Below are 15,656 nucleotides of genomic sequence, written 5' to 3' on the forward strand. Positions count from 1 at the left end.
CACTTGGTTATGGCGTTCCATGTATGCCCTGCCTGCTAGCATCTTGCACCCTGCTGTTATGTGCTGGATTGTCTCAGGAGCATCTCTGCACAGCCTGCACGTGGGGTCTTGCCTGGTGTGGTACACCCCAGCCTCTATTGATCTCGTACTTAGAGCTTGCTCTTGTGCTGCCATGATTAGTGCCTCTGTGCTGTCTCTCAGTCCAGCCTTGTCCAGCCATTGGTAGGATTTCTCTATGTCAGCCACTTCTTCTATCTGTTCTGTACATGCCGTGCAGAGGCCTGTCCTTCCATGATGGTTCCTGTTCTTCATTCTCTTCTTTCTCAGGTCTCTGCTGCCTGAGGTACTCACTAAGCACATGATCCTTTGTGGCCATCTTCCTGATGTATTCATCGATCTTCATTGTTTCATCTAGGACAGTGGTTCTGACACTCACTAGTCCTCGGCCACCTTCCTTCCGCTTAGCTAACAGTCTCAGGGTGCTGGATTTGGGGTGAAACCCTCCATGCATGGTAAGGAGCTTTCTTGTCTTAACATCGGTGGCTTCCATCTCCTCCTTTGGCCAGCTTATTATCCCAGTAGGGTATCTGACAACTGGCAGGGCATAGGTGTTGATAGCCCGGATCTTGTTCTTTCCATTCAGCTGACTCTTCAGGACTTGCCTTACTCTCTGCAGGTACTTGGAGGTTGCAGCTTTCCTAGCGGCCTCTTCATGGTTCCCATTTGCCTGTGGGATTCCAAGGTACTTGTAGCTGTCCTCAATGTCTGCAATGTTGCCTTCTGGTAGTGTAATCCCCTCAGTTCTGACTACTTTTCCTCTCTTAGTTATCATCCGACTACACTTCTCCAGTCCGAATGACATGCCGATATCATTGCTGTAGACGACGTCCTCCATTGTCGTACCAGGAAAGCAGCTCATTGATTGTATGACACTGAGATCATTCCAGTCTATTAAAAAGTTATGAAACAAACAGGCATGTCCACGTGCGATCACAGCAGAACACTGTGTCCATTTTAAATATGAAGTGGCTTACTGATGATGATATAAACATGGAGTTTCCTTCCAGCTGCTAAATGTGTTTAATTCCAGCATTATGGCTTTATTTTGGTCATTAGTTTGGTACGAAAAGTGTTTTGTTAATGGTTGGACAGCGATGAGTAGTTCTCTTTAAATATGAACTTTGGCTCCTCTAATTTTATACACATCATCAGATTAAACAGTTAGTGTCCCCCCTGTAGGCCCACCACCCGCAGGAGGCGTCATAGGGGTTAGGTGCAGTGTGTGTCAGGTGGTGGCCAAGGGCGGAGGCCCTGGTGGACCAATCCCCGGCTATCGAGACTGGCTATTGAGACATGGAATGTCACCTCACTGGTGGGGAAAGAGCCTTAGCTAGTGTCAAAAGTTGAGAGATACCAGCTAGATATAGTTGTGCTCACCTCAACGCATGGCCTGGGCTCTGGAACCAGTCTCCTGGAGAGGGGCTGGACTCTGTTCCAGTCTGGAGTTGCCCTCAGTGAGAGGCGGCGAGCTTGTATCCCCCCCACATGCTGCTGTTCATCGGAGTTTTCACTGGTTTACGAGAGGGTTGTTTCCCTGCACCTTCAGGCCACGGAACGGCTCCTGACTGTTGTTTGCGCTTATGTGCCGAATGACAGTTCAGAGTACCCACCCTTTTTGGAGTTGCTGGGCGGGGTGCTGGAGAGTGCTCCATCTGGTGACTCCGTACTCTTCCTGGGAGACTTCAATGCTCACGTGGGCAATGACAGTGAGACCTGGAGGGGCATGATTGGGAGGAATGGACTGCAAGACCTGAACCCGAATGGTGTTTTGTTGTTGGACTTCCGTGCAAACCACAGTTTGTCGATAATGAACACCATGTTCGAACATAAGGATGTCCATAAGTGCACATGGCGCCAGGACACCCTAGGTCGCAGGTCGACGATCGATTTTGTAATCGTATCATCAGATCTGCGGCCGTATGTTCTGGACACTCGGGTGAAGAGAGGAGCTGAGCTGTCAACTGATCACCACCTGGTGGTGAGTTGGATCAGGTGGTGGGGGAAGATGCTGGACAGACCTGGGGCACCGAAATGTATTGTGAGGGTGTGCTGGGAACGCCTGGCAGAAGCCCCAGTCCGCGGGATCTTCAACTCCCACCTCCAGCAGAACTTCGACAGCATTCCGAGGGAGGCTGAGGATACTGAGTCCGAATGGACCATGTTCCACACCACCATTATCGAGACTGCTGCTCAGAGTTGTGGCTGCAAGGTGGTTGGTGCCTGTCATGGTGGTAATCCCCGAACCAGATGGTGGTCACCAGAGGTAAAGGGAGCCATTAAGCTGAAGAAGGAGTCCTATTGGGCTTGGTTAACCTGTGGGACTCCGGAGGCAGCTGACAGGTATTGGCAGGCCAAGCAGAACGAAGCTTGGGCAGTGGCCGAAGCAAAAACTCGGGTGTGGGAGTTCAGTGAGGCTTGGAAAAAGACTTTCGGACGGCATCTAAGCGATTCTGGCAAATCGTCTGGTGACTCAGGGGTGGAAAGTGGTGCTCTACTCACATGGTTTATAGTGCGGGTGGGGTGCTGCTGACTTCAACTGAGGCTATAGTCGGACGGTGGAAGGAATACTTCAAAGATCTCCTGAATGCCACTGACACGCCTTCTGTAGTGGAAGCAGAGTCTGGGGACAAGGGAGATCACTCGCCCATCACTGGGGGTGAGGTCACTGAGGTTGTTAAACAACTCCTTGGTGGCAGGGCCCCTGGGGTAGATGAGGTTCGATCTGAGTTCCTGAAGGCTTGGGATGTTGGAGGGCTGTCTTGGTTCACACGCCTCTGCAACATCGTGTGGAGATCTGGGGCAGTGCCATTAGAGTGGCAGACTGGGGTGGTGGTCCCCATCATTAAGAAGGGAGACCGGAGGGTGTGCTCCAACTTTGGGGGATCACACTCCTCAGCCTCCCCGGTAAGGTCTATGCCAGGGTCGTCCTGGTCGTGGAACGCTGGACCAGCTCTTGAACCTCTCAAGGATATTCGAGTGTGCATGGGAGTTTGCCCAACCAGTCTACATGTGCTTTGTGGACTTGGAGAAGGCATTCGACGTGTCCCTCGGGGTATCCTGTGGGAGGTCCTGCAGGAGTATGGGGTGTCTGGCCCATTGTTGCGGGCCATTCAGTGTCTGTACAACCGCAGTGAGAGCTTGGTCCGTATAGCCGGTAATAAGTGGGATTCGTTTCCTGTGGGTGTTGGACTCCATCAGGGCTGCCCTTTGTCACCGATTCTGTTCATAATTGTTATGGACAGAATTTCTAGGCGTAGCCAGGTGGCGGAAGGCTTCTTCGTTGGTGGCCTCAGAGTCTCATCTCTTGCTCTTTGCAGATGATGCGGTCCTGCTGGCTTCATCAGGAGGTGGCCTCCAGCTTGCAGTGGAACAGTTTGTAGCTGAGTATGAAGCAGCTGGCATGAGAACCAGCATCTCTAAGCCTGAGGCCATGGTCCTCAGCCGGAAAAGGGTTGAGTGCCCTCTCCGGCTCAGGGATGAGTTCCTGCCCCAAGTGGCGGTGTTCAAGTATCTCGGGGTCTTGTTCATGAGTGATGGGAGAAGGGAGCGTGAGATCGACAGACGGATTGGGGCTGCTTCTGCAGTGATGCGGACGCTGCACCGGTCTGCCGTGGTGAAGAGGGCGCTTAGTGTAAAAGCTAAGCTGTCGATTTACCGGTCGATCTACGTTCCTACCCTCACCTATGATCATGAACTTTGGGTAGTGACCGAAAGAATAAGATCGCAAATACAAGCGGCAGAAATGAGTTTCCTTCGAAGGGTGGCTGGCCTCTCCCTTAGAGATAAGGTAAGGAGTGCAGCCATCCTGGAGGGGCTCAGAGTAGAGTCGCTGCTCCTCCACATCTAAATGAGCCAGTTGAGGTGGCTCGGGCATCTGACTAGGATGCCTCCTGCCCACCTCTTGGGTGAGGTGTTCCGGGCATGTCCCACTAGGGAGGAGGCCCCGTGGTAGACCCAGGACACCCTGGGGAGATTATATCTCTCGGCTGGCCTGGAAACGCCTTGGGGCCCCTCCGAATGAGCTGGAGGAGGTGGATGGGGAGAGGGAAGCCTGGGCTTCTCTGCTTAGGCTCCTGCCCCCGTGACCCGGCCCCGGATATGTGGAAGAGAATGGATGGATGGATGGATGGATGGACAGTTATTGAATGGAGACACATTTCAGTCTTTATGGACCTTTTTCTGTACCTGCCACCATCATTCTGGATCTTTGTTTTTAAATTGACTTTATGGTTTTTCTTGCTGTCTGATGGTTCCTGTTCAAAAATGTTTAATGCCATCAGTTGATCAAATCCTGTCTGTGGTTAAAGTGCTGATTTATTACTAATTTGTTTCAAATCAAAGCTTTGAAAAAGAAATGCCTGTGTGCTTGTACATGTGAGGCTGCTCATTCACTGCAGTCCGTCCATTAAAGTAGAAGCAGCACAGCACACATGTAAGGCAGCAGTTAATGCAGCCACAAGGGGGCGTGCTCGCTCTCAGCTTCCTGCAGCCCGCCAGAAAAAATGCATAATGACTTAATGTGTGCTCTGTGTCAACAGCTGCTGGAGGCGAGGGCGAGTGTCCTGGCAGCTAAGGAGGTTGCCTTCTGGGACGGTGTCACCACTGACCTCATGTTGGATGAGGAAGATGGCATCTCAGAGGGTGTATCGGGCTGGATTAAGAACCCCAAGCTTCCCCAGCCAGGAGCTCAGTGACCTCTGAGCCAAACTGCAAGACAGACTAGAAGCTCACCCTAAATACAACGCCGTGCACCATAAGTGTTTGTATGCTGGACCATGCTCTGAGAGAAAGCCACCACCACATGGCCCAGAAGTAGCAAAGCATTATATGTCATAATGTTTTTGTTTTCTCTCTATATAATGTATGTATATGATCTGTGTGTATGTGCATATTGCTTTATAAATTAAAAAGAAATTCAAACTTGTGCCTCACAATTTGTTTCTCTTAATTGAATTCCCTTTAGTTGAGGTTATTAGCATGGCATGAATACAACATTTCATACAAGGTATATCACAGAAATAGTAATTAAAAATAATTTTTATTACTGGGTTATTATTTATTAGGGAGGGGCTTACCCAGGGCTGTCTTTATAAAGGCCAATGGGGGACAGGTCTACCAACCAATCACATGTGAATGATGAATTGTGATGTCATTTTTTTCATCCAATGACTGAGAATCTACGTGGGTCTGTTGCCGCTGCTTCAGCTTGCAGCGCTGCTATTCATATGTAAAGTAGAGTCGTTAACACCTCCCGCTGCTCCCCCGTACCTTTACCCCCAGCTGCTTCTGGTGGTACGTAAACGACCATATCCATCTCAGGCGAACGCAAATGTGCTTCCCCGTAAGCTGTCGTTTACTCTCGGCACCCGCGTCAGTATGCGGGGTTGAAAATCCCTATTTTCATGGAGTGTTTTTCAACATAAACACTGATAACACAACAACAATCAGCTGTTTTAGTTGCAGTCTGTCTGCACAAGAGCAAAGAGGTGGAGCCGGTGAGCTCAGATGGAGCAGAAGGAAATGTTTTTCTAGCGTCCAAATGAAGCTTTTCAGCCCGGTAACCTCCATTAAACCTTTACTGGGAAACAGCTGGAGGTCCTTCATCAACCACCTGATCAGTAAGTGATGAAAAGAGAACTTTGTAGCTGCTCCATCCACCCTGTTTGTTTCACACAGGGAAAAACTGCAGTATGGAAGTTAAAATATGCAGATGAACTGTTAATATGAAAAAAGTATTTCTTATCCAGTTACTCCAGTAATCGATGGAATAGTCGATAGAATACTCGATTGCTAAAATAATCGATAGTTGCAGCCCTAAGGAAATTTGCAACATACCATAAGCCAATGCATCACCTTCTCACATAGCAGCAACAGGATTCAGGTGATAGAGCGATTGTTGTAAGTAAGTAAAATTCATTTATATAGAGCTTTACACAGACAAAAAGTCACAAAGTGCTGTACAATAATTAAAACACAATATCAAAAAAAACAAAAAACAGATAAAACACCACGTTAAAACATGTTAACATTACCATATTAAAGGAAAAAGAATAAAAATAAAGTCAACAGAAAGTCTGGTAAAACAGAAAAGTTTTCAACTGTTTTGTAAAAAATGCCACAGAGTCAGTGAAATGGAGCTGGAGTGTGTTAGGGATTATTTTTTACTTAGTGAATAAAGGACAAATGTTTAAAGGTAAACTCCAGTAAATTAAATAATAAACAGTGGATCAACCAAATAATAAATAAATAATACATTGTTATTTAATGTATTATCCACCCCCATGCTTCACTCTGGGCATGCAACAGTCTGGGTGGTACGCTTCTTTGGGGCTTCTCCACACCGTAACTCTCCCGGATGTGGGGAAAACAGTAAAGGTGGACTCATCAGAGAACAATACATGTTTAACATTGTCCACAGCCCAAGATTTGCGCTCCTTGCACCACTGAAACCGATGTTTGGCATCGGCACGAGCGACCAAAGGTTTGGCTATAGCAGCCCGGCCGTGTATATTGACCCTGTGGAGCTCCCGACGGACAGTTTTGGTGGAAACAGGAGAGTTGAGGTGCACATTTAATTCTGCCGTGATTTGGGCAGCCGTGGTTTTATGTTTTTTGGATACAATCCGGGTTAGCACCCGAACATCCCTTTCAGACAGCTTCCTCTTTTGTCCACAGTTAATCTTGTTGGATGTGGTTCGTCCTTCTTGGTGGTATGCTGACATTACCCTGGATACCGTGGCTCTTGATACATCACAAAGACTTGCTGTCTTGGTCACAGATGCGCCAGCAAGACGTGCACCAACAATTTGTCCTCTTTTGAACTCTGGTATGTCACCCATAATGTTATGTGCATTGCAATATTTTGAGCAAAACTGTGATCTTACCCTGCTAATTGAACCTTCACACTCTGCTCTTACTGGTGCAATGTGCAATTAATGAAGATTGGCCACCAGGCTGGTCCAATTTAGCCATGAAACCTCCCACACTTTCAGTTTAATTGTCCAACCCCTGTATTTACATCTAAACGGCATATAATACGAGGACGAGCTGAGAATAAAATGTAACACGTACCATAAATACTTTTAGAGTACAGCTGTTCGGTCGTGAGATTCTGTAAAACTGGTCGAATCAGCAGCAAAATCCTCTAATAAATAATAATCCACTCTCGTGAGTCATTTAGTCACTTCTTTGAATAAATATAGTCTGTTTTTGATGCATTCTGACAATCCGTTGGTGGAAAAAATATTGTAAACACTGTTTACGCACGACGGCGCACACACTCTTACTTCCTGCTCAGTTTATCAAACTACATGCTATGTAAACAAAGTAGTCACAATCTGCGTTCTTAGAAACTTATTACCTTCATTGTTTCATCAGTTCGTACAGAGCTTGGGAAAAAAGGTTTTCTGCTCCATCTTCATGGAGCACACTACAGAAGGACTTGCAGCTCTCACAAATGATCTCACCCACTGACTTTAAATTACTCGTAAACGATTTTGTTACTTCATCACTGGGACCCTGTTCTTGTTTTGTATGACCATGTAAACATTTGGCATTTTATTTACTATTTATTGCACTATTTCATTGTTGTAAATTTAGTATAATTTGGAAACAGGTCTCTCTTGCAAATGAAACACTGAGTCTCAATGGGATTACCTGTATAAATAAAGGTTAAAAAAAAAAAAAAAGTTTCACGCACAGAGGACGCACTGACTACGCAGGGAGTTTATACATTCATGTGAAAACACACCCCGTAGCGCTACATACCCATGTGTCAGGAATTTTATTGGCTATACTTCTGTGGTTATGGATTTTGGGTCAGAGTTGACCAATCAGAACAATTGGAGAACATTTGGGGCATGTCCAGAAAAGTCACATGACATTGTCTGGTTATTATTGGCTCTGGAAAACCCAGTTCATAACATGATTGGCCAAATGAGGTGTCAATCCAATTCTGAGGGTCTAGTCTGTCATATAAAAGCACCATAAGGGTGAACTGCAGCGTTACTGTGACGCTATGAGGCTTCAAAGTCGGAGAGCGCTACAAACGGCCTGCAGGCGGAACACTGCCAGTTAACAGGTTAATCAGGGTCTCCTCTCTCTTGAAGCCTTGACATGTGAACATTGTTCTGCTACAGTCAATGGACTAAAGCAGAGAAGAAGAACACAGACTTTACCATTAAGATCCTCAGTGTGGATCAGTATAATATCAGCCTTATGTCTGCAGTTTAGTGTTTCACATCAGATTCATCTCAGCACAACTAAAACATGGAGACTGACCTCAGAGCTTCAAGAACACATCGTGGACTCTCCAGAAAACCACACAGATGCTTCACTCCTGAATCCTGCAGCTTGTTGGAGGTCAGGTCCAGCTCTCTCAGATGGGAGGGGTTGGACTTCAGAGCTGCTGCCAGATAATCACAGCTGATCTCTGACAAACCACAGTTCTCCAATCTGTATAAAGAATCAAAGATGTGAGTTTATTAGACAAAGTTTGAGCTTGAAATCATTAATATTGTACCACTGTTAACAACATCACATTGTGTTGAAATAAAGTTTAGTTTTGTGAATAAATGTGTGAAATGCTCCTAAATCTAAAGTGAAAATAAAGCTGATGACATTTGATTTGCTGCAGTTTCTTTGTGAGGGAGCAGTACATACAAACAGCTGCAGAGGGCATGTCTGATGGATTGAACATCAAACAGGAAGTGTTGAGCTGAAATCTGCTCAGAATGAATGCAGGTGCAGGTGTGTCACAGGTGAATGTGGGTGGACTGTCACACTGTGTCACAGCGTAGCACGAGCGCACTAACATCCACTCTGATGGGAGTTTATTAGACAAAGTTTGAAATCATTCAGTGTTTCATAATCAGAGCTGAAGAAGCTTCACAATGTACAAGTTTACAAAATCGCTTCTTCTTCTTCTTCAGCGGCTGACAGCCAACATAAAGATGTATTACTGCCACCTAGTGGCTGCACTGATGATATGAGAGCAGCAGCAAGGATGGGAGGTTCCAATCCCACAAAGCCTTTGGGCACTAATCTGCACAGCCCACTAGTACATGTGACCTTTGACCCCTGATTCTCTGAAGAATTCCTGTTTCCCTTCCAAAGCTCCAAAGTGCTGCTGTGCCTCCATTGATAACCCCCTGCAATAACACATCTAAACTGAACTCCTGCACAGCCTTGCTTCTAGATCTTAGTTTCAGAGCTTCTCCAGCTCCTCTGGATCCACTACATTTGAATCCAACATGTTCCACTGTTTCCCTCTCTTCATGTTCCACACTGCCCTGGATTAGGTTTTCCTACAAGCTGCATAGTTGACTTTAATCCTGTGTGACCTTCCTGACCTACAAATACAGCTTCTTCCCTTCTCTTTCTCCCTGTTGTCTTGACTCCATCCACTTTTCCCTCACTTCTGTGGAAGTGTCTTCCCTTTGTCCCTGTGTCCCACCTGTGCTGCCATTTCTTTGGCATGTTGAATCCTATCAGTGCTTTTCCTCCCACTTTACAAAGAGCCACCTCCACCTGGTCTCCTTCAAGTTCCTGTTTAGCCAAAGTGTCTGCCATTTCATTTCCTTTAATATCCACATGTGCTGCTCCCAAATCCATTTCATTTCCCTGCCCTTCTCCACCAGGTGAGGATCCAGCAGGAGTGCTTCATCCAGGAAATCTGGCCGGCTCTTTGAGCTGAAATGATGTGAGCTAGTAAGCACTGAAGCTGCATCTGAAGCAAAGATCACTTTTTCTTCCTGTCACTTTTCTGTCCACTGCAGAGCCGTTATTATTGCTGTCATTGCTGCTGTGTATACTGCTGTGTGCTCTCACATCCTTTCTGATTCACTCACTCTCAGCTTTGCTGTTGCACATCAACTTCCTCCATGACCTGTTTCCATGTCTGCAGAGCCGTCTGTGGAAATGTGCAGGTAGCCTTGGTACAGCTGATCCAGATGTTCCATGAAGAAATGTCTGCTGTTGTTCCTGTTTCAGGTTGATCATCATCCATGGAGGTGGAGCTGCTAGAAATCCTGTTGGACTAAACTGGACTTCCACTGCTGGATTCTCACCTTCCCACCTGGAACCACTCCTCCTTGGCCTTTCTCTCTCCCAGTTATCAGTTCAAAGATCTTTGGTGTGATGGAATCTCTGGATCCTTTCAATGAAGTTGAATAAAGCATAATTAACCATTGGCATAATTTTGGGTTCATAAATGTGAATATCCAACTCCAGACGAGTCACTGCCAGTTTGCTAGAGGTGGCTGTCATTAGCACTAGCAATCGTAGTGCCGGAAGCCTCCCAGTACCAAGGGGCTCCGTCAAAATGTTTTTTATGCTTTATTCCCTGATTAGCAACTAAAAATAGACCTGCAGTAGAAACGTATTTAGGAGAATGCTTGTGAATTACAGCGTTAAGCTCATGCAGCCCCCAGTTTTTCAACAAAAACAACAGCAGCAGCTGTTTCACAGTCTGTCTGCAACGCAAAGAGGCGGAGCCGTTACTGAGATGGTGAGGTCAGGTGGAGCAACCGGGAAACAGCTGGAGGTCCTTCATCAACCACCTGATCAGCAACATGAAGAAAAGAGAACTTTGTAGCTTCTCCATTCACCTTGTTTCACACAGAGAAATCTGTAGTATGGAAGTTTAAAAATGCTGATGAATTGTTAATATGAAAAGTTATTTTTTATCTGATTAATTAATAGAATAATTGGTAGAATACTCAATTGCTAAAATAATCAATTGTTGCAGCCCTACTTGTATTCAGAAAGCCATAGTCAAACATTAGTTTTCAGCACCAGTGGAGCTATGAGAGGCCTTCAATAAAAATCTACAGGTGGCTGATATTCGAATGCAGGAAATGCTTTTAGCACCTGATCGATAAAACATCTGGATTAATTTTTTTGCTTTTTATGTGATTTCTGCAAACCCATTAGTGGAAGGAAATAGCACTCGATGACACATTTTGTTAGATCAATTTGTGTTGTAGTTCTAAATTGTGACCTTGAAATATTAAAATAAAATTATTTTATTATTATTTTTTTATTTTTCATCTCTCAGTATATGTGTCACTCGCAGAAGCTGGTAGCGGCTACCAGCTTCCGGTAGTATTTGCGGCTCTCTGTGTTTTCTGTTCCGTAGAAACCAGGTCGGATTGGCTCTTTGAGTGTTAAAGGTTGCCGACCCCTGCTCTAGTTAGATAGCAGCAATATGATGAGCTACCGGCAGGGAAACTTTTTATTCACAAAATGAATGAAGTAAACAAAGCCTCGACATAGGAGGTAGCTAACGCCAGTATCAAGAATGTCACTGAATCCCAGGACAAAAACGAAAAACACAAAGCCAAATAATATTAAAAACATGCAGTACAGTTTTATTCTCAAGGAGCTAAAAGCTAGCACACAGCACTAACAGAAGCAGAAGGCACAATGCTATTACTATCAAAACAATGGCCAGGATGCCAGGACGTCATATCAACACACAGGTTTGTTAGACTTCTTATTTATTTATTCTTTTGACCTGTATGGCTGTTTTCTATGAATATTTGTTAGGACACACTTGAATAAGAGATTTTAATCTCAATGTGTTTTTCTTCCTGGTTAAATAAAGGTTTGAAATGAAAAAAAATTCATGTCTAAAATAAAGTTTGTTGCCATTTTAGTGTTATTTGGAGTTTACCGCTTTGCTGCATCTGTGGTTTCTCTAGAGAGAAGGAACTGACCCCTGAATCAGATGAATTCTTTCAGCAAATCCCTCTTGATACTGGCAGAGGTTGCTGAAGCTCTCGTCCTTGAAGTGCTTCACGCAAACATGGAGAATTTTCCCCACTGATGTGACTACCTTTCCGAGAAAAAGAAAATTTAACCAGGCACTTCGAAGAGGCTCTGATGCCCGTGGGCAATGTAAGGAATTGTGTGGGTTAAAACACCCAACAACCGAACATTTTGACTTGTCTACTTGCAACTTCAGCATAACTGAACTGGACTACAAAATTGCTGCGAGACAAAGAAATGGAGAATTCACAAAATTGGTCAGCCAGAAGTAGGGATGGCACGATACCACTTTTTTACGTCCGATACCGATATTTTACAATTGGAAATCTGCCGATACCGATACAAATCTGATCTTTTTTAAAAACAATTCTTTTTAAATGCCTGGATGCATTTCACATAAGTCAACAGTCTCTCACACAATCGCTCTATCACCTGAAGCCTGTTGCTCCTATGTGAGAAGGTGATGCATTGGCTTACGGTATGTTGCAAATTTCATTAGAGCTGTAACTTTCAATTATTTTAGTAATCGACTCTTTTATTGATTATTCCATCGATTACTCAAGTAATCAGATAAGAAATACTTTCTTTCATATTAACAGTTCATCTGCATATTTTAACTTCCGTACTGCAGTTTTTCCCTGTGTGAAATAAACAGGGTGGATGGAGCAGCTACAAAGTTCTCTTTTCTTCATTTACTGATCATTTGGTTGATGAAGGACCTCCAGCTGTTTCCCAGTAAAGGTTTAATTCCTGGCAAGGTTTAATTGAGGGTACAGGGGGAAAAGCTTCATCTGGATACTATAAAAACATTTCCTTCTGCTCCATCTGAGCTCACTGGCTCCGCCTCTTTGCGCTTGTGCAGACAGACTGCACGTAAATCAGCTGACTGCTGCTGTTGTGTTATCAGTGTTTATGTTGAAAAACTGGGGACTTCGTAAGCGTAATCTTGTAATGCTTTATATTCACAAGCATTCTCCTAAATACGTTTCTACTGCAGGTCTATATTTAGTCACTAATCAGGGATTAAAGTATCAAAAATATTTTGACGGGGAAGGGGTCCTTCCGGTACTGGACGGTCACCAGTGCTAATAGCTGCGCTCGCTAGCAGTATGTCCGGGAGCTGAAGTAGAGAAAAAAATAACAGCTGAAATTCTCAGCACAGCGAGCACAAACATGGCAGAGCGGTGGAGGCGTGGAAAAACATGTCAGCGATGATCCAGTCAGTGTCAAAGGGAATCCATCGCAGCGACGGAGAACTTTATAGAATCTGAGGAGAGTTTTATTCTAACTCCTGATCCCCCACTCCATTCCAGTAGGTGGCCATAATGCATAAGCTCTAAGCTGGTTTGGTCAACCGCAGACCCACAAGAAGAAGATGAAGACAGAGAACTCTAATGCAGCTAATGTGGGTCGGATCGGATCGGATTGCATTTTTTATTTCTTTCCGATATCCGATCCAGTAATTTAGGCTAGGATCGGACTGATACCGATACTGAATATCGGATCGGCACATCCCTAGCCAGAAGTCCATGTTTAATGTTTCACATCAGATTCATCTCAGCACAACTAAAACATGGAGACTGACCTCAGAGTTTCAAGAACACATCGTGGACTCTCCAGAAAACCACACAGCTGCTTCACTCCTGAATCCTGCAGCTCGTTCCAGTTCAGGTCCAGCAGTCTCAGATGGGAGGGGTTGGACTTCAGAGCTGCTGCCAGAAAATCACAGCTGATCTTTGACAAACCACAGCTCTCCAATCTGTATAAAGAATCAAAGACGTGAGTTTATTAGACAAAGTTTGAAATCATTCAGTGTTTCATAATCAGAGCTGAAGAAGCTTCACAATGTACAAGTTTACAAAATCACTTCTCTTTCTCCCTGTTGTCTTGACTCCATCCACTTTTCCCTCACTTCTGTGGAAGTGTCTTCCCTTTGTCCCTGTGTCCCACCTGTGCTGCCATTTCTTTGGCATGTTGAATCCTATCAGTGCTTTTCCTCCCACTTTACAAAGAGCCACCTCCACCTGGTCTCCTTTAAGTTCCTGTTTAGCCAAAGTGTCTGCCATTTCTTTCCACACATTTTTGCTCAGCTTGATTTATTTGCTGCACCCAAGTCAGTTTGGACTCAAAGTGCGTCCGGCAAAATGTCCCTGACTCCACTCTTTCTGTTTCCCCCATACACACTAATAAAACAGTCCTCTCCTGTGTACTTTCTAGGAAACTTCTCCATGTTTGTGTCCACTGAGGACCACAATCCCCATGTAGCTGCAACATCTGGATTTGCCCAGCTGTTTAGGGGTGCCACAGCGGATCATCTGCCTCCATCTCCCCCTATCCCAGCAACCTCCTCTGTCACACCAACCCTCTGCATGTCCTCCTTCACTACATCCATGAACCTCCTCTGAGGTCTTCCTCTGTTCCTCCTTCCTGCAGCTCCATCTTCAGCATCCTTTGTCCAGGATCTCCTCTCTCCCTCCCCTGCACATGTCCAAACCATCTCAGCCTCTCTGACTCTGAGCTGTCCCTCTGATGGATTCATTTCTAATCCTGTCCATCCTGCTCACTCCCAATGAAGATCTGAACATCTTCAGCTCGGCCTCCTGTCTCTGTGTCAGAGCCACCGTCTCCAAATCCTCCATCACAGCAGGTCTCACTACCATCTTGGAAAGCTTCCCTTTCACTCTCAGGATCATTTGATGACTTTAGGATCCATTTACTTCCAAATGCTTCAGTGAAACAAGCTGACAATGATCACACCATCACCTGGAGACACGCTCAACTATCTGCTGAGAACAATGTGATTTTTGTTTAATGTTTAAGATCTGCTGATGAAAAAAAAATGGGATCAAATGATAAATTTATGTGTTTATTTCACAGAGCAGTGGTGGCTGCTATATGTAAATTGGGGGCAAAAATGAAAGTACACTAAGCTCAAATATCTGACAGACATTTAATCCCAGTTTGGCCTCATCCTGGGCCGGATTATCCAACACACACTCTGGCCACAGGCCCGACCCATGCACAGCTGGGGGTCCATCTAAGAGGCCAGAAACAAAAGCAACAAGCACATAAAGCAAATCTTACTAAAACACGAGGATCTAATTGTATCTTCTGAGAAATCTATTGAATTGGTAGAATCCAGTAGAGTGCTGGTGTTCCAGCCTCTTCTATGGTTTTAATCCCATTGAGCCAAAGTGAGAGAAAAAGGAGCTTTATGGAATGAAGAACTCTGATGAATGAGTCATTACAGATACACCTGAATCACAACACTCACAACACTCCAGCAGTCGCACCCATAGGCCATCAGCTGTGCAACAGTGACACAAATATATGAACTGTGTTCAATATTTAGGCACTTTGTTCATTTCTGTGCTTCAGCTCTTCTTCAGTTTCACCACTGCAGCCAAAACGTTTCAAAAGGAGCAGCTTTTACTTTGAAGGCCAGCTGTCTCTGTTTCCTGTTTGTTCCTCTGCTTTAACACACACCTCACCACAGCAGCTGTGTGGGTGTCTCTGTAGCAGCCATATCAGCTTCTGATCCATGAACATCATCACAGCTCCTAACTTCACCTTTATTAGCTTTGACATTCATGTCTTTCTCTTCTTTCTCTGAGCGTCTCTCTCTCTGTTTCCACAGAAGCTCAAAGTCTCTGCAGCCTGTTTGGATCTGCTATCATCACATCTTCAACAGCCTCATTCACATCCCTCACACACTCTACAGCCTCATCAGGACTGACTTCATCTTCACTGACTGATGGAGCACAACATGAACCTGTGGAGGCTGAAAAACTGTCCTGTCAAACATCTCCCCGTCACCGCTCCACTTC

General features: G+C 45.1%; 1 protein-coding gene across 1 annotated transcript in view; it reads right to left on the reverse strand.

Moving 5' to 3' along the window:
• Nucleotides 1-15,656, reverse strand: part of LOC115799968 (NLR family CARD domain-containing protein 3-like) — a 94,630-nt gene that overhangs the window by 56,844 nt on the left and 22,130 nt on the right. Inside the window, exons 4-5 of the mRNA XM_030757272.1 lie at nucleotides 13,415-13,479; nucleotides 8,341-8,514 (exon numbers count right to left, since the gene is read on the reverse strand). Of these exons, the coding sequence (XP_030613132.1) occupies nucleotides 8,341-8,514; nucleotides 13,415-13,479 (239 nt within the window). The remainder of the gene's footprint in view (nucleotides 1-8,340; nucleotides 8,515-13,414; nucleotides 13,480-15,656) is intronic.

The sequence above is a fragment of the Archocentrus centrarchus genome, chromosome 20 (assembly GCF_007364275.1).
Source record: "Archocentrus centrarchus isolate MPI-CPG fArcCen1 chromosome 20, fArcCen1, whole genome shotgun sequence".
NCBI lineage: Eukaryota > Metazoa > Chordata > Actinopteri > Cichliformes > Cichlidae > Archocentrus > Archocentrus centrarchus.